At 37.8% G+C, this 18,270-nt stretch overlaps 2 protein-coding genes across 5 annotated transcripts in view; one reads left to right on the forward strand and one right to left on the reverse strand.

The window, feature by feature from the left end:
* The first annotated feature begins 267 nt into the window (after positions 1-267).
* Positions 268-15,594, forward strand: LOC112574955 (long-chain fatty acid transport protein 1-like). Its single transcript, XM_025256391.1, has 12 exons — positions 268-1,550; positions 5,204-5,285; positions 5,751-6,065; positions 7,666-7,810; positions 8,261-8,330; positions 9,163-9,364; positions 9,954-10,146; positions 10,663-10,806; positions 11,015-11,152; positions 11,605-11,769; positions 12,271-12,417; positions 13,166-15,594. The coding sequence occupies exons 1-12, from the start codon at positions 1,303-1,305 to the stop codon at positions 13,321-13,323; spliced, it is 2,007 nt and encodes a 668-aa protein (XP_025112176.1). The 5' UTR covers positions 268-1,302; the 3' UTR covers positions 13,324-15,594.
* The window catches only part of LOC112574949 (neuropathy target esterase-like), a 30,231-nt gene continuing 27,070 nt past the window's right edge, over positions 15,110-18,270 (reverse strand). For 3 of the 4 annotated variants that reach the window (XM_025256379.1, XM_025256378.1, XM_025256376.1), the window contains 2 exons: positions 17,876-18,167; positions 15,110-17,282 (listed from right to left, as the gene is read on the reverse strand). In XM_025256379.1, coding sequence (XP_025112164.1) covers positions 17,950-18,167 — 218 coding nt within the window. In that variant the 3' untranslated portion in view covers positions 15,110-17,282; positions 17,876-17,949. The remainder of the gene's footprint in view (positions 17,283-17,875; positions 18,168-18,270) is intronic. The other variant, XM_025256377.1, reaches the window with a different exon arrangement.

Genomic DNA, 18,270 nt, shown 5'->3' on the forward strand with positions numbered 1-18,270 from the left:
ACAAATTTATATTTGTTCTGGTACTTGTACTCTTTCTTGAAAATGTATAATCCACATCTTTTCTACTTTCAAGAAGTTGATGATGGCTCATGAAATATGACTGATCATCTTATTTTTAAGAATTCAGCAACTCATTGTCATGTTGTGTATGTATCGCCATATGTAATACATCTCTAAAAAAAATCACTGCATGGCTTACAGAATAGTGCACAGCTATATAGGTTTTTTTTTTAAGTTGTCCTGCATCGCACACTGATGATGGTCAGCCTAGGAAATACACAGGTACAAAAAGCAGTGTGTAGGTAAGTTATTCTTAGTTCTCGTGCATTCTGTGCGATCACAGACGTGTATAGGCGGACTGCAGTCTGTCGTCTGCCGAGACCAGTAATACGTACAATAAGTTCGTGGTGCGATATGTAATTCATGCAGGTGTCAAAAAAAAAACTAACCTGCAAATAAATGCCAAGAAATGAGAGAAGTTACAAATACTGTATGAAATGTGTTTTCAAGCGCTATTTCCGACAAGTATATGCGTGCCTGTTTGGATGTAGCCAGTACACGATCGTCAGAACAATTAATGTCCCAAAGGGGGCGTGGCCCTGCGAGCGACCGCTGCCTATACTTCAAGCTGATCAGTGCACTCTATGTGATCCTCTTTGATTTAATGTCTGTTAATACCATCCCCTGAGACGTTATGAATAAAGACTTAATTCCAATAAATAATTACAGTAAACGTATTATTTGTATAGTGCCTTAATTTTACCAGCATCAGCCAAACGCGCCATATATACAATATAGAAAATGAGGGACAACAATTATAACCATGCACTGCCACCTGCATATGCGGATTCTAGAAATGAAAGATGTCATACAATTCGTCAAAATGAAAATACGTTCTCGTTTCAGTTGCCACAGTTGAGTTCTTGATGACTGACACACGTCGTCCTGCAATCACTGCAGACTTCTATCAGCAGCTAGACTTCTATCATCACTGTTACGTACGGAGTTTGCTTTGTGACGTACACTACGATCGACCGACAACGTACATTCTTCAGATTTACCATCAGTGATAGGAAAGTTTTTGTCTTGAAATAACGCGAGAATTCAATTTCTTAAAATTCTACAGACAATTCGTGCCATTACGCAATCTGGATATGTGACCGAAATTCGACAAGCACAAACTTCGATCTGTCCGTAGCGACAACAGGAAAAACAGATTTGGTGACCCGGATGTGACATGGCATCTCGTGACCTCGATGTGTGTCACTTTCCAGAAGAGCGGCGCAGTGGCCAAGAGGACCGATGCAGATAAACAGCAGACAGTTCAAGTTTGCGCGTCATTTGAGTGTATGTGTCCGAGAGAGTAGAGGTATATTCGCGAACATGTTGTGGTTAAAGGTCGCTGGCCTGGGATGCTTGGCAGCCTTTCTACATGTGTATGTCGGTCTGGGGTTACTATGGACACTCAGCGTTGTCTTCGCGACTCATCTAGCGACGGGAGGATGGAGGTTCGCTTTAGTTGTCGTGAAAACATTGCCAAGGGATTTCAGGTAAGATTTCATTTGAAATCTGGTTTGCTTGTACTGTTGTTGCGGTGAAAAAAAATATATCATGCAAAGCCTTGGAGTGAGGACACATTGTTGTACTGTCTTTTGTCGGTCACATGACGACACAGCATGACTTAATGAGTATTATATATCACATGCTGCTCAAAAGTCAAAGCAAGGAATACTGCATAAAATTTATACACACACAGTCATGTGCATGCACCATATATACATATACCAAGCATTCCAGCTGTACATGCTGCAGGCGCTTTCTCCTTTCTCATTAAGACATCCCTCCCTCATTTGCTCAATTTGAATTTCATCTCCGCTAGTGGAGCTTCCTTATGAAACCTCTTGCTAGTGTTCAGAGGCGAGCAATCAAAGCCGTTCTGCTAAAACCAAAATTAGACCGGAATGACTTCACCTCTTTAGGCATCCTTCCTCCACAAGATAGGTTTAAATTTAATAAATGCATTTTCATTCATAAAATACTGACGGGCAAACTATCACCAAGACTCTCTCTACTATTCTCCTCCAATAACTCGAGAACCTTACCAAAACTTAATATCCCCTTTCCTAGACTTGATCTCTTCAAATCAAGTCTGAAATTCTCAGGAAGTGTGCTTTGGAATGGCCTCCCTCTCCATCTCAAGCAGTTGCACTCCCTGCACTGCTTTCGACGCCATTTATTCAAACATTTACAAGATGAAGCCTCTAGAGATTCCTTCAATTCCAGGTGACCTTGTAAATATATATTCTTAACCATCACCTTGTAAATATCCACCCTTCTTTATGTTTATTCACTTTTTTTCTAATGCTTAATTAATTCATTTATTTAGTTAATTTTGTTCCCTGTAAAGGGCGAGGGCTAAATGGAAAAAAGCGCTCAGCTGTTTATTTTACCCCTCGTTAATAAAGAATTGAATTGAATTGAATTTGCCCCCCTTCTCTCAGCATGGTATGTGTCACTATGCCTACATAATGTTCAGGGATGATGATGGATCATAGATGGGAAGTCAGGAGTGTAGATTATTTTTCCCCCAACGACCATTTTAATATTTATAAAATCATTCATGGGTTTTACAAAATCATATACTTAAAACCAATTAACATTAATTAAAAATTATGATGCTCTGTTTGGTCTAGCTGTACTTTTACCACAGTGGTTTAACACTTTGTAACATGTACAATCCTATTGTCCATGGCACTACTGTCCTCTGATGCACAAAAATTATGCTCTGCTCCTATCAAAAGCGTAGAGATTCAACTATTTGGAGTAAAATATATGTTTATAACTAAAAAGTTCCTAGAGGAGACAGTATATATTACTAACAAAACCTTTTATTCCTAATACAAAATATTTTGTTTGTGGTTGTGATTTGAAAGTACATTAATAATAATAATAATCATGACTATATATTTGGTACACAGAGAGGAGTTCATAGCATTTACGAAGTGTCTACACATATGCTATGCACACCAACATGCTTGCACATTCAAAAATAAACTCATAAACTGAAGCGAATTGTTACCAGTCAAAGTTTTTTCATTTGTTTATACTTTGGAAATCCATGAAAGGATAATGTTGGACTTTTGTAAGTTTTAGTAACTTTTTCCATTCACTAATGTACACAGCAATATCAGCGATCATATTTTTTATTATTATATTTGCTATGGACACTCAGCATTGTCTTCATTAGTCTACCCTCGGCTTGGGCTGTAGGTCACATAATTCTCAGAAATTCTCCATAATTATAAGCTGTGGGAAGCCACCAAGAAGTATACGTGTCTGTCCTATCATGTACTCGTATGTGTCCTGTCTATCCTATGATGGAAGTTTCTGCCTGGCCCTCAAAATATACATGATTAATATGATTCACTTAATATAAATTCATGATGTCATAAAATAAGTTTATAGATTTAATCAAATCAGAGGTTGCCTTTGGGGGCCAGATCAAATGATTTTGTGGGCAATATACAGCCCACAGGTTTGACATTCCCCACTTCTGCTGTAATTGATTATAACAATATACTGCAGCTTTAAAGCTAGTTAAAGGTGGGTCTTGTTTTGAGACAACTGATATTGGATTGTTTATGTGCCTGTCTAAAGATACACCAGACAGGTTATCGCATAGCAGAGAAGATGAGTGTCTGCTCACATAAAATATCAGACTGGTTATCATCTTTAAAAAAAAGTAGTAGAATGTCTGGGCAGATTAAATCTGACTAGGTTATGTTAGTGTAATGCTATCTCCAGACACAACATTCAGATGTTAATTAAACTGTGTATGTCATTGTTTTGTACATGTGTTTGTGCTGGTCTTTACTTAGTAAGGAAAGAAATTTTCAATTGATGTTGTGCATTTGGCTCATTTGTCAATTTTTTGAAAGGGGTGATTGATCTGTAGTTTGCAAAAGTTAAAACTTCTTGTCTTCAGTTGCTAGTCAGTCATATGTACATACATTCAGTATATAGTTACTGAATCACAGGTTGCGCTGTCACTCAGAATTTTAGTGACCCTACAGGCTTACGTAGAGAGTCAAGAACAAAAGTTCTCAAAGGTGAAACGATTTAAACATTTATATGAGGTCAGCAATGCTGCAAGAAAGATTGGACTGAACATGATTCAGCAGTCTTACTAGATCGTAAAGATTGGTTGGGCTGGCCACCATATCCACTGAGCATGATTTAGCGGGCTTACTAGATCATAAAGAATAACTCCCTTTACACAGTATTTAAAAAAACAAACAAGGAAATAAAGGATTTAATCCGTTTTGGTGAGGAACTGATTGATAAATTAACTTGTGGAACACTTTATATTTTGTTAACTCTTCTTTTGGGAAGAGAGAGGGAGTGGTTACAGCACTTGTATTTTACGTTGGATGCACCATAGGCTAGCACAGACTGTGGATAACAGCAGCATCTGGTGTTTGACCCAGCCATTATGTCAGTCAACGGTCAACACAACATCTTGTTAATGCACAGAAAATCAGATTTATAAGCTTACTCTTCACAGCTGCATACTACTCTTTGCCTCAGAGACTACGTAGGTGCCATATGGAGGAAAGCTGGGGATTCGAGTGACTTTTGACAGAGAGCTATTAAGAAACTCCCAAGTCCTAGGAACACAGCTATGTAAAAAGCTTTTTGTATAAATAGTTGAAATTTATTGTGGTGTTGATTGCTGTTACTATCATCATGGTCATGATCACATCAACATAATCCTTTTGTTCTTAAATCTTTTATAATAACAAGAAATAGGATTATCACATCCCCTTCTTTGCTCTTTTGAAATATGAGACTAGTTATCTTTTTCCAAGAAAAAAATGGCTGGGTAAGTAGTGTCTGTGGGTGATGGAAGTGTGGTTAGTTTCAGATAAACCAATCAAACATGTCTAAAACTGTTAGGTCACTATATGTACTTTAATAAAAAAAAATAACTGTCTTAATAACTATAATCACACATTACATATTTTCTTTCATGACATACATGTATACTCACCTAAGATCAAACCTAAATCCAGTGTGATGGAAACACAATTTATTATGACTAGCAATGCTATAGGATTATCATATCCATTCCTCTTTATGTAACCAACAAGAGTGTCATTTTAAATCTGAATTATGATACTGTACTGATTGCTGTCTGCTGCAGGGGTCTTCTTGCACTTATAAAACTAAACCTCAAAGTTCAAAGCCATCTTCACAAAAAGTCCACTATTGCCAAGCTGTTCCAGGTACGTGGTATTTTCAAACATCCACAATTTTCTAGTAACAACCTAGTAGTGAAACATAACCTGTTAACTCAATGACTCTATGTTCATAAGTGTTGAGCTGTTCAGCAAGCTTTCGGTCTAATGCTGGTCACCATAGTTTTCAAAGCACTGATGTAGAAAAGGGAATAATTTTGCATTAGGTGATGTGGGTAAGGCATATAATAAGTTCCATTATTTTGGGGTTAGGAGTAAAGTATTATTCTTTGATTGCCTTATGTCCTTAGTAAAATATTTATGGTTCCAGAGAAAAGATTTGACTGGAAATGTTAATAGCAGCTAGACTACTGTTCTATGTACCATTGATTTGCCTATTGACAAGCACCTGAGTCGATGTATTTATTATCATCTAATTTAAAAAAAAGAAATAGTTGAGATTATTGTCAATGTTGACTGACTTATTATGTCATTATGTGCTTTATCACAAAGGAACGGGTAAAAAAGCACCCATCAAAACTTTGCTTCATCTTTGAGGACCAGACATGGACATATCAGCAGGTAGAAGAGCATGCCAACAGAGTGGCAAACTACTTCCATGATGCTGGGTTCCGAAAAGGCGATGTGGTTAGTGTTTTCATGGAGAACTCTCCACAGACCATCTTCTTCTGGATGGGGCTGTCAAAGATTGGAGTGGTGTCTGCACTTATTAATTTCAATCTACGACTGGAAACCTTAGCCCATAGCATCAATGCCGCTGAATCCAAAGCTCTTATCTTTGGAGGAGAAATGTCAGAAGGTAAAGTTGCTAGCATATGGGGCATAGTTGCTAGCAATACTGAGAGCTGAGTCATGACAGAATACTGAAAGCAATAAACATGATTTATATACTGCATAATCATATGCAAAGGAGCATGCTCTCAGCGCTTAAAATGAGTAGGAGACAAGGACAAGTAATTAAAAGACAAACATAGAAGACAAAGAGAAGTCAGGGAGCAAACAGCAAGGATAGAGAGTGTCATAAATCTGTGGAGAAAGATGAAGAGGAGGACGAGTCAATTGACTATAATCACAACTATTGACAGTTATGTTGATTGGTGTACAGAGTAATGCTCATGGAGCAGATATGTTTTTAGTACATGTTTAAAGGATTCGATGGTGAGGAAATGATGGATATAGAAGGGAAGAGAGTTCTATTGTTCTGCAGCACAGTAACTAAAATTCTGGTGACCTTAAGTGTGGTTGTTCTGGTGACAGAAAAATATACACATTTGATTGCAAAGCAGTTGTAGAGGAGATGCGAGTTAAGGGATCATGGTGTTGCAAATTCTAATATTTAGTTATTTGGATCCAGACATCAGATTCCTTGCTTAGTTCCTTTTTAAAAAAATTATTCTCACTTGCAGAGAATATTTTTATTGTAAATTATATTTGAAAACCATGGAAGCTTGTATTAGTGACGCCGAAGAGTGGATGGTACAAAACAAACTGTAAACTTAACAATGATAAAGCGGTCATCCTTGAGGAGAAGAAATTGATCATTGCTCATCAGTCCACCCAAGTATGTCATGGTTGGGGGCACCAACAGCACCTTCACATCATTTGTCTGAAATCTTTTATTCATCATTACTGCAGACATGACCTCTGACAGACAAATTACAGCTGTCTGTCAGTCTGCTATTATGAGCAATGTAAGATCAGCGCAATGATTATCCTTTAAACATCTATCACCAGTCCTCTACAGATTTACAAAACTCTCAATCCTTACAGTGTGTGATTCCTCTTTCCTTCTGAAGCAGCAAAGACTGATCGAGGGTGTCAAAAGCATCAGACAGATCGAGCAGAGTTAAGTCAGAAACATCACCACAGTCAAGGGCAGATAATATGTCAAAGGTTTCTCTGATGAGACTAGTACTGTGAAAAAGTCTACATGCCAACTGAGCCTGAGGGATGAGGTGATGCTCCTGTAAGTAATCCCAGAGCTGTATCAAAATGATTTTTCCTGAGAGAAAAGCAAGTTCATTTGGATTATTGTATGTGCTTGTAGGATAGTCCAGACAGGTTATCTCCAAGCAGAGAAGACAAATATTCTGATATCATCTTTCTTAAAAATAGCAGAATGTTTGGGCAGGTTGAATCATGGTAGGATTATGTTAGTATGGTGTAGTTATCTCCAAACACAACATTCAGATGTCACTTTTTCTGATTATTTAAGCAAAGACGGGAAAACACCTGTTCACAGACTGACATAAAACACCATTTGTGATGGCAGGAGTAAAAGGGCTGATTCATTGAGAGTTAACAACATTATCATCCTATGTTTTAAAATTCTCATTGGTTTTTTTTTTTTTTTTTTTGTTTTTTTGTGGCTTAACCAATGTTTCTTTATGTCTGCCAGCTGTGAAAGGACATCCTCCAAAGGTTGCCTGTCAATATGTCTCTCTTCTGCAGCGGACAGATGGTCTCCAATGACCTGATGCCCACCTTCCTGGACCCACATTTAGCTCGTGCTTCCATTCTCCCACCTCCTTCAGTGGATTTATCATTTAAGGGTGAGCTGGTTGTCATTCTCTTGGGAGCTCCTTGAGTCCCAGATTCAAGCCTGTAGCCATCACCCAAGTTTGCACCAAGCAGTGTTGGCCGCTCATTGGAAGTTGCTGGTTTGGTGTCGGGCCAACAATTTCAGCTGATGCTGTTTTTTTATAATGCATAGAGTGTTAGATCTCTCTTTAATATTTTTCTCCATGGCAGTCGGGATCCTTCCTTGGGGTTTTCTTACATCAAAGGAATTTTTGTTATAGAACTTGTATTTGAAATAAAACAGACAATGAAGGCACTTACACTGAGAACTTGTTGCTTTTTTGGGCAAAAAGTTCTGATCCTGGCCACTGTCCTTTATTGCTTAGGGGGCCTAAATTGTGTGAATCAGCAGTTTGTTCCACCTTTTCAGCAGCAGGTAGCTTCTTCCAGAAGAGACTGAAGATGTCTTTCACTGTTTACAGACAAGCTGTTTTATATCTACACATCAGGAACAACAGGACTCCCAAAAGCTGCCATTGTCACTCATGCCAGGTGGGTGGGTACATAGATGACGGGTGTGTGTGTGATATTAACATACATCAAAATTATTGTATTTGGAAAGGATGCAGGGAAAGTTTACAGGCATAATGAAGTTTACAGTCACTTTAGTTGTTTGCAGGGTTAGTCATTTTTTATGTAGAATTCTATGGTCTTCTCAGTTAGACACATTGTCAAATATGTTTGATGTTTTAAAAAAATTTTATCAACAGTCTTATAAAATTGTTCCCAACAGACTCACACTTTCTACGATGTATGCCCAATGTGCTAAGCATATGTAGGCATTGAAGGAAAGACATCATTATCACAAACTTCCATTTTGAGCATTGATCTGCATTAGAAAATAAATGTATTATTGTTCATTTCAGACATCTAAAGCAAAAGAATATGAAAAAAGGAAACTCAGTTAAAAAAAAAAAACAACTAAAAAAATCTTTCCATCGTGTATATTGTATTCATTTATTTACTTGTGTGTTATCTGAAAGTCATTTATTTGAATTTCTTACATGTGTATCATGTTTTAATTTTTATGGATGGTGTTTATATTTGCTTAAGTGTAATATTTCATGCTCGGTCCCTATACTCATTTAAGACATTCAGAATCATGTGTTCTTGGTTTATCTTGGCATGATGTTCTTTCTCTGCATGTGGTACATATTTACAGGGCTGGCTGCTTAGCCATGATGCAGTCTTAGTTACTGCTTGCTTAGCATAAAGCCCAGTGACCCACCCACTCTACACACTTTGCTCTGGTATCATGTTGTCTTCTCATTTGTGCTGTGTTCTCATGCTTAAACTTATATATCATTTCCTTTACCTGTTCCAGGTTTTTCTACATGTCCTATGGTGTCAATCAGTTGTTTCGCATTTCAAGCCAAGACATCATCTACAACACCTTGCCACTTTACCATACCGCAGGCGGCATTCTTGGTGTGGGGCAGCTTCTACACAGCGGGGTGACGATGGTTATTCGCAGAAAATTCTCAGCAAGTCAGTTCTGGTTGGACTGTGTCAAGTACAACTGCACAGTAAGTGATCATTAGCAGTTTTGTTTCCTAGATAGCTTCTTCCACTGGTTCAGCAGTCTGGAGTGAGTGACTATACAAGCAGTAATGTTTGGTTAACTAAAACCCCACAGATGATGTATCCGTTAAAAGTAAGACTATGTAAAAAATTTTAATGGGAAATGGAGTCATAAGAAATCCAGTCCAGAATTTAGGCTTTTGAGAGTTAATAATAATGTTCCAGAAGAAGATGACATGAGGTTGTTAGAATAAATGTAAATTTTTACTTTTGAAAAATGTAAGAAATCCCCTGAAAATAAGCCCTAATTCTTCTTTTGGAGAACTTGTTTTTAAGGATGGTATTCCCATATTTTCATGCTTCCTTTGTAACAGCTTAGAAATCAGTGTAAGATGGCCTCAATGTGTATTTATTGTGTTTTTAGATGCTAACGTGGCTTTCTGATTTAGCTGTAATATCAGGCACAAAAGCTGATAAAAAAATCTGCTCTAAACACTATCTTTTTAGCAGATTAAAAAGTACTGGAGTTAAAATTAGTTCCACACATTTCATCGATGAGAGGACAAGGACTGGTGTTAATTTTTTATTTCACAGGTAGCACAGTACATTGGTGAGATCTGCCGCTACCTGCTGGTGCAGCCATTCCGCCCAGAAGAGCAGCAACACCGAGTGAGGCTGATGTTTGGAAACGGCGTCAAGCCACAAATCTGGAGGCAGTTCCAAGAACGCTTTGGTGTCAGCCTTATTGGGGAGTTTTATGGTGCAACAGAAGGAAACTGTAGTGTTGGTGAGCATCATGGCCATCGGAACTGCTCAAGAACATTCTTGTTAGTTATGTAGTAAAAGCACATTTTTCGGTAAGATAAAAAGAGCAGAGTCATAGAAGAGTCTTGTGACTGTGCTGATACAGATGCCTATGTCGAGAGTAAAAACTCATAGAGAAGACAAGGATGTATCAGCCTTAGCCACTGAGGTGAAGGGACATCATCCTATTCTTTGTGTAGAGGTTGAGGATAAAATGGAATAAATCTTCTTGTTGAAGCACCTGAGGTGAAAACTGTCTGTAAAGTCACTATAGAATTTTAACACGAACCGAAAGTCAGAGCTGTTGCATGGAGTCTATTAGGACTCATCACTCTTTTGAGTGTGAATATGTTGCCCTCTGATCAGTTATTCCAGAGGACTGTCACAAGACCACCCCTTTCTTTGTCTTTAAATTCAGCCAAAACTATTTTAATCCTAAAATTAAAATGATGCTTTCTTTACATGTTAAATTTGTTTTGGTTTCATTTTTCAATTGCAGTTAACTTTGAGAACAAAGTTGGGGCAGTGGGCTTCACCACTAGGATTGCTCCATTTTTATATCCAGTGACTCTGCTGAAAGTGGACCCAGCGAATGGCGACATTGTAAGGGACAAACATGGGCTGTGTGTTCATGCAAAACCCGGTGTGTAGTTTCTTTGATTATATGTTTTCAAAAGTAAGTTTTCTTACACTTCTGTTGGATATAGTTGTTCCCTCTTTCCTGCTTGCTGTTGAGGATCAACTGTACATGTTAGCGTAACCTTGAGAGCAGCTAACATAGCTTTAAGTACATCTCATGCATCTGAAGTTAGAATCCTAAGCAATGGTCAGACCATCTATGTTTTTATTAGGTGAGGTCGGAGAGATGGCGGGGAAGATTGTCACAGGCCGTCCTGCGCGCGAGTTTGATGGCTACGTCCAAAAAAGTGCCACAGATAGGAAGATTATACATGATGTGTTCAGGAAGGGAGACAGGGCTTTCCTAACAGGTAAAATATATATACTATTGAATAGTGATTTATTCTGTTATTTTGAGGTTGTGTGTTTGATGTAAAAGTTAAGTTATTAATTTTGTAAAGGCTGTGTAAGTGTTTGTGATCCTTTATAGCTTTATTTTGTGACCTTGCCTAATTTTGTATATCCATCAAGGAGGGAATTGTTTCAAGGGCAGCAACTTCGGTGAATTAATCTAGGTCCCTTCAACCTCTAATGCTACAGGCTTCCTTTTTTTTTTTGGGTGGGGGGGGAAGGGATGTACTGAAAGAAGATATAGCTCATGCAATCTGGTGCAGAGTTAGCAGCAGACAAGACTGTGTAGCTATTTAATGTGTAGTGTTATTTATGCACTGGCTATCTGCACGTTAGCTAATAATGCAATAGAATGTGCATTAGCTAACATTGAAAATGTGCATTTAAACCAGCATATGGTTTATTTTGCTAGGAGATCTTCTTATGATGGATGAACTTGGCTACTTGTACTTTCATGATCGCACCGGAGATACTTTCCGGTGGCGAGGAGAGAATGTGTCTACCAGTGAGGTGGAGGCAATTATCTCAAACCATGCTGGACTCAAGGACGCAGTGGTCTATGGTGTAGAGGTTCCAGGTATGTTGAAAGTTACAGCATGGACAAATCATAAAGTTACTTGATAATAAAATAGTTCTGTTGATGTTCAAAGTACTCACTGCCAAATCTTGTGTCGCCTTGGCATATGCCCCTCCTTTTCCACAGTTGTTTCTAGAATTTCTCATGTCCTAGAGATTGTAACGTCTTATGTCCAAAGGCTGAATACAAATCCATTATTCTGTGTGTTTAATCCTTTCTGTCGTGGTCATGTACAAAATATATTTCAACATATACAACTCTTTAGAAAATTTATTTTGCTTTGAAATGAAGGAGTTTGTTGCCTAATTAAAGCAGTAGATAGTCTTTGAGAAAAGAAAATCAAAATAAGTGCATCTGGCTGTTGGTCAGCAGCAGGAAATCAGGTTCTACCAACTTCAGCATTTCATTGTCAGCATTGAGTTTTAAGTTGATATAGCCATTGCTTATCCTGATTTGAGTAATTTCTTTTGCCCAGAAGCCTCTTGCCTTTTTTATTATTAGGTTCTGAAGGCCGTGCTGGCATGGCAGCCATTGCAGATGAAAATTTCAACCTAGACCTAAATGCTTTAACTATTGCTATGCAAAAGTCTCTTCCACAATATGCTCGCCCAGTCTTCCTTAGACTGATGACATCAGTGGACACAACTGGTAAGATGTTTTCAGAATTGCCTCTTAAGCTTAGAGAACAGGGAAGTGTTTGGATATGTGCATCCTCACATGCATGATTGTTTGCATTCCTTATTCACATAGTTGTCATTTCTGTTGACACTGAACTGTGTCACATCCTACAGCAGGGTGGGCAAAGTTTTCTTTTTTGCAGGCCAGTCTCAGAATTGTAAACTATACGGCTGGCTGGTAACATACCAAAAATCCACATCAGGTGATTGCATTAACAAACCTAGTGATAATGGAATGGATAGCAAATGAGTACATAATGGGATTCATTTACCAAATTTATTGTGTAAAGTGAAGCTCTTTGAATTCGCTCACAATAAAACTATAAAACCAGCTTTTTCCTTTGAAGGCAGCTCCCGCCAGTACTCTCTGACAACTCCATCAGACATTGTCATCTTTGTACTTTTTCTGTGTTAAAATGTTATGGACTACCAATTTCTAACACTGTTGTACTTGATAAATTTCTATCAAATTAACCTCAGCTGAATAAAAAATGAAAACAAGTGCACCACACATTTTGGCAGACAGGCCAGTCCAAAGATGTGTATGCAGGCCGCATGCTGCCTATACTTTGCCCACCCCTGTTACAGCCTTCCTCTGTCATGATGGAAGTTAATTCCATTTGGTTCAGTCATTTTCTTCAGACACAAATATTTATAATCCTACAATAAATGCAGCAATAATGCACACAGTGAATTTTTTTAATAACTTAATCATGCAGGAACCTTCAAACTGATGAAGACTGACCTGCGCAAGGAGGCTTTTGACCCCAATAAAATCCGCGACAGATTATACTACTTCAATGCTGTGGCAGGACGGTACCAACCTCTCACTCCATCCATCTATGCTGGCATCTGCAATGGAACTGTACGAATATAGCCTGTGATTTGCTTTTTTGTGTGTGTGTGTGTGATGTGGCTGAAAAGAAGTGTGGTAATGCCGCAGAAAGCATTTTTTTGTTTAATCAGTCTCTAACCTGGATGCTTTTGTCATATATAGGCAGTGAGAGAGTGTAAATGCTTGTGTGGGTATGAACACACGAGCTACTACGTTTTTCTTGTTTATTGTAGACATTGCAGATTTTTGTAAGTGGCAGCTACTGTTTTGCTTTTGCTGTATCCCATACTGTCTCCCCTTGTTTTAATTTATCCATGCTAGAGCATTCTTATTTTCGCCATTATTTGTTCTGGTGCAAAGGCCATGACAGCCATTTGTGTAGTCTATAACTTCTCATCACTGTTTTGAACAAAGTGATAGTTGACTGAGGCTCAAGAAGGTTAATTTTTTAAAAGAAAAAAAATCTTTAAACATCTGAAGAAGTGTCAAATAAAAATTACCAACACTTCAAAACATAATCTACTTTTGTAATTCTTACAGCATTAAATTTACTTCATATGAATTTTTTTGGTATAGAATGTTTTAGTTTATTGTTCAGTTAGTTTACTGTTCAGAGCATTATGCTAAATGTTTTGCTATAGCACCTTGAACATCTTTTTTTTTTTTTACTTAAAAATTTTTACTTATGCCATTTAAGTGTGATGTATAGCCAGACATTTTAAGAAATGAATGGCTGCTTTTTGTTGTAAATCATGAAAACAAGAAAAATGCCATTGTTCAATCTCATGTGCAAGTGAAAAATCAGCTGAGCTCCTCACTCAGGTTGTGCTGATTTATTTTTGGGTGGGTGGGTGACGGGTAAAGAGAATGCTGCCTTTTTTTTTTTTTCAAAAAAGAGGGATCCATTTCTAGATCTGTGGTTTCAATGAATGTCTGCAGTCTGTGTTATGGGTATATTTGAGAACTGGAAATGTTGTTGTGAGTGGTTTTGTACATATTTTCTCTTTTCAGATGAGGTTAAAATAACGAAATAGATGAATCTATGTTTGACATTCCTTCATTTCCTCACAATTTTTCCAGACAAAACGTGGCATGGTTAAGAGAAAAAGTGTAAGTCTGTAGTTCTCATGCCAGGAGCAGTCCCCAGGCAAAGGCTGACCCCTAGACATTTGTTAGCTAAACTTTTAAACCTCCCAGCCAGCTGTGGACCAGATGTCTCCTCATTTTGGGGGAGTTACTATGTGATAAAGGTCGACAGAAATAACAATAAATGTTTAAATAGCTTTGGAGGTTAGACAAGTAACTGTGGAGTAACTGTGTAACTATATCTTGGAGGCAGCTGTAGACCAGACGGTTTTACTTTGGATTTAGCTGTGGATGGAAGCAAAGCTGATCCATAGGCCTTTGAGTCTGGCAGACAAACTAAAGTTAAAAGCTTCAGTTCATAGTTCCAGTTCCAGACTGGCCATTACCAGTGCCAAGGGATTTCAACTGTGCCAGGACACCTTCAGTTTATGCACTGCATGCGCTTCATGGTCCAGCTTACACCACAAGGCTAGGTTTGTAAGATCATGGCCAAATAATTCATTTTTCTACATGCATTTGCTTCTCTAAATTGACTTAAAATAAGGACATAGATGCATAATTACGGAAGGTTAATCTGGGGTAGCATAAATAAAAATTAGCAGAAATTTGTTCCATAGTTGTATATTACTTATCTGTGTCTTCCATTCTATAAAGCTCTATTGTCCATAAGTCCTGATCATGACGAAGCAAGCACATGCTCACACACAAACAACTGGTAACACAGGCCTCCAAATCCAGATAGATTCAAAATCTGTTCATACTGTTCATGTTTACCCCCATAATGTTCCATCACAAAATAGCATATTTAGCAAAAATTCAGTTCTGTTTGATGTGAAGACTCTTGCAGTCTGTAAGTTCTGAATATATATATAAAAAAAACCTGTAAAATCATCAGGTTCCTTTTTTTGTCTAGCTGTACTGGAATTCTTAAGATTCAAACTGTAAAAACTGAATGTAAGTCTACCTGATGCAAAATTTGTTTTGTTTTGTTTTTTAAGTTTGATACCATTTGAAAAGATTGTTATTGTATAATTATCAATTATTAGAGAAATACACTTAAAACTTGTTTTGGGGATGCATCCTTCACGCAAATCTGAATTTGCAGGATACATATATATATTTATCATCTGCATCAAAGAAAGTTTGTGCTAAAAATGAAAAATTTGTTGTTAACCATAGATTAAGGCTCTACTCTATAAACTTTATACCTTACTGTAAATTTGAACTGAAAAAAAAATTACAATTTTTAGTTCACGTTGTGAATATTCGTGTCCTAGATTTCTCTTGACACTACCATACTAGACTGAGCTTTGGGCTGAAATATTTATGTTTTGGTTTTAGTCATTGTGATGCCACTGTCCAAAATGCCTTCTCTCAGGACTACTTTTTATTATTTTTAATGTTTTATGCTTCATGCCAAATGGGCAGACAGAAGAGGTAAAAACCACATTTTTTAATGTTTCTGCTTACAAATTTTGATGATTTCCTCTATTTTTCGAAACCTTATTTCAGAATCAAAAAGGCCTAGTTTACAAGGGATCAGTCCTTTCACCATGCCTAAGTGCCTTGATTGCATCTTCAGCATGCATGTTCTCATAGCTACAAGCTCAGTTATATTGATTCATCTGTATTGAAAGAGCTAGCAAATATATGATTTATCAAGCTTGTCTTTGTCATTCATTCTGCAAAAAACTGTTATGGATTGCTAGTGTATTTTTTGCATGATGAAAAGTATGCATTCTTGTTTTTGATTCATTTAGATACATTTATTTATATACACAGGACATTGTAATGGCAATGTGATCACGTAAAATATACACAAATTTGTTTCTGCTTGAGCTTTTTTCTGCTGCATGCAACTGACTAAAAAAACCACCACTGGTTTTGTACACATGAAGGAAACAGAAGTCAAAATAAACACCAAAATCTCCTTGTTAAAGTTGACAGACTTGTACACAGAATACAAAAACTGAAGCAAGGCAGGTAAGCAGCTCATTAATAAGCAATATTTTTACAAGAAATATTGCCTTCAGGTAAATGAAAGAAAAGTGTTGACAAATTGGATTTTTCCGACGTGTGGCACACAATAAAAACTGAGCAAAGTAGGTTGCACCAAAAGAGGAGAGACATGGTGGACCACACTGTACACACAAAAACAGCAATATAGTCAACTGCAACTTGTCATTCACAGAATTCACACATTACCACATTACCATATTACACATATCAATTACACCCTTTTTTTTTCCCATGTGAAGGGAGAGGTCTGAATGAACACATTTCTGGTCCAGATGCAATGCATGTACAGCACCTTGCAGTGTGTCATGCACACAGAACGGTTGGGTAGGGGTGGGGAATGTTAAAAAACCTAGAACATGAACACTTAGCGCCAACAATTTGTCCTCCTTAAACGTTTTCCTTGTGTAGACCAGAGTGTGTTTCAAAAATGTCTATTGTGGGTGAAATGGTCCCCCGGCATCAAGTCCATGACAACAGTTGTCCAAGTTAAGCTGATGTCACCGAACTAAACCAAACTGGCCAGCCATTTAACTGCTCAGCAGATTCCATGTGCCCACCAAGGCAAAGAATTATAAAAATAAATATATATAAAATAGGATCACTAGATTCCAGCACGGTTAATAACAGCCCACCAAGCACTGTGCCACAATGGACATCAGGTCCACAACAGTCCTGGTATGGGCTGGGGGCTGCACCTTATCACAAGTCACTATTGTAGATACCATGCATCACATTGTAGAAGCATCATGGATTATGACTGACTATGACCATGCTCCATGAAATTTAATACTGCATCTGGATGCTGTGCTCCCACATTGCCATCATCAGAATTTGGTGGTTGATCGTGACTTTTTCGGTCGTGACCTTCGACTGACGGTATTGGAAGACTGTGAACACTTGGCAAAAAATTAATAAACTGACAGAAAACGGGAGGAAATGCTGAAAATAAATGGCAATAATTTCACAGCATGCATATCGATTAAGGTGCTGGAAAATGATAATTTCAGGATGGGTATGGTGAAAAGGATAACAATTTCATGATGGGTTTGGTGACACGATGCAGAATGTCAAGCAAAGCATGAACAAAAATTTTTGAGTCACAGACCATGTCATCTTCACTGTTTTGGATGGGATTAGCATGTTTAATAAGTCTTGAACTATAAAAGTTGACTTAGTTTCTGTCCAGTCCACTCTAGATACAGTTGAGTCAGTTTTGGCAGTAGTTACAGTCTTGCAGTAGCAGTCAAGATGGTGGTTGTGGAAGTGGTCAAGTCATGATGGTCCAGTCATCCAGTTCCAGAAAAAATGTTTGACTTTTGCAAGGACTCGTGTATTCATCTGCTGGACACATACTTTCTTTTAGTTAACAACTTCTACACTTTCCTAGTGCTGAATGTGGTAGCAACAGGCAAACACATAGATTGCATGCCACATCCCTCAACATCTGGAAGGTACTATAGCAGACAAAGGAGATAGAATGTGAACTTACATGGAAACCTACTCGCTGCAAGTTTTTCTCCCCAGTCTCATGGAGATCCAGTGGGAGTTTTGCTGACGCATGTTCTAACTTCCAGGCTCTTCTGCCACACTGTCACTACTAGCAATAAACACATCAGTCACTGCTGAATCAGATCTTACTTCAGTAGGTTTCTCGGTCTCAGGATCATATGCATCTATCTCTTCCTCTTCTGTTTCATCTGTCTCACCCTCTTCTAAAATGATGGCATCATCATATATGTATTCATCATCCTTTGCACTGTTGTGGCCATCGTCGTCAGTTACTGAAGCCAGTAAAATAAACAAGAACTGAAAAATGTTGCCTTGATTGTTTAGTCAGTATCCTAAAGCTATACTAACTTACAAGTATTTATGTACACAAAGATA

This window comes from Pomacea canaliculata, linkage group LG11 (genome assembly GCF_003073045.1).
Source record: "Pomacea canaliculata isolate SZHN2017 linkage group LG11, ASM307304v1, whole genome shotgun sequence".
Classification (NCBI taxonomy): domain Eukaryota; kingdom Metazoa; phylum Mollusca; class Gastropoda; order Architaenioglossa; family Ampullariidae; genus Pomacea; species Pomacea canaliculata.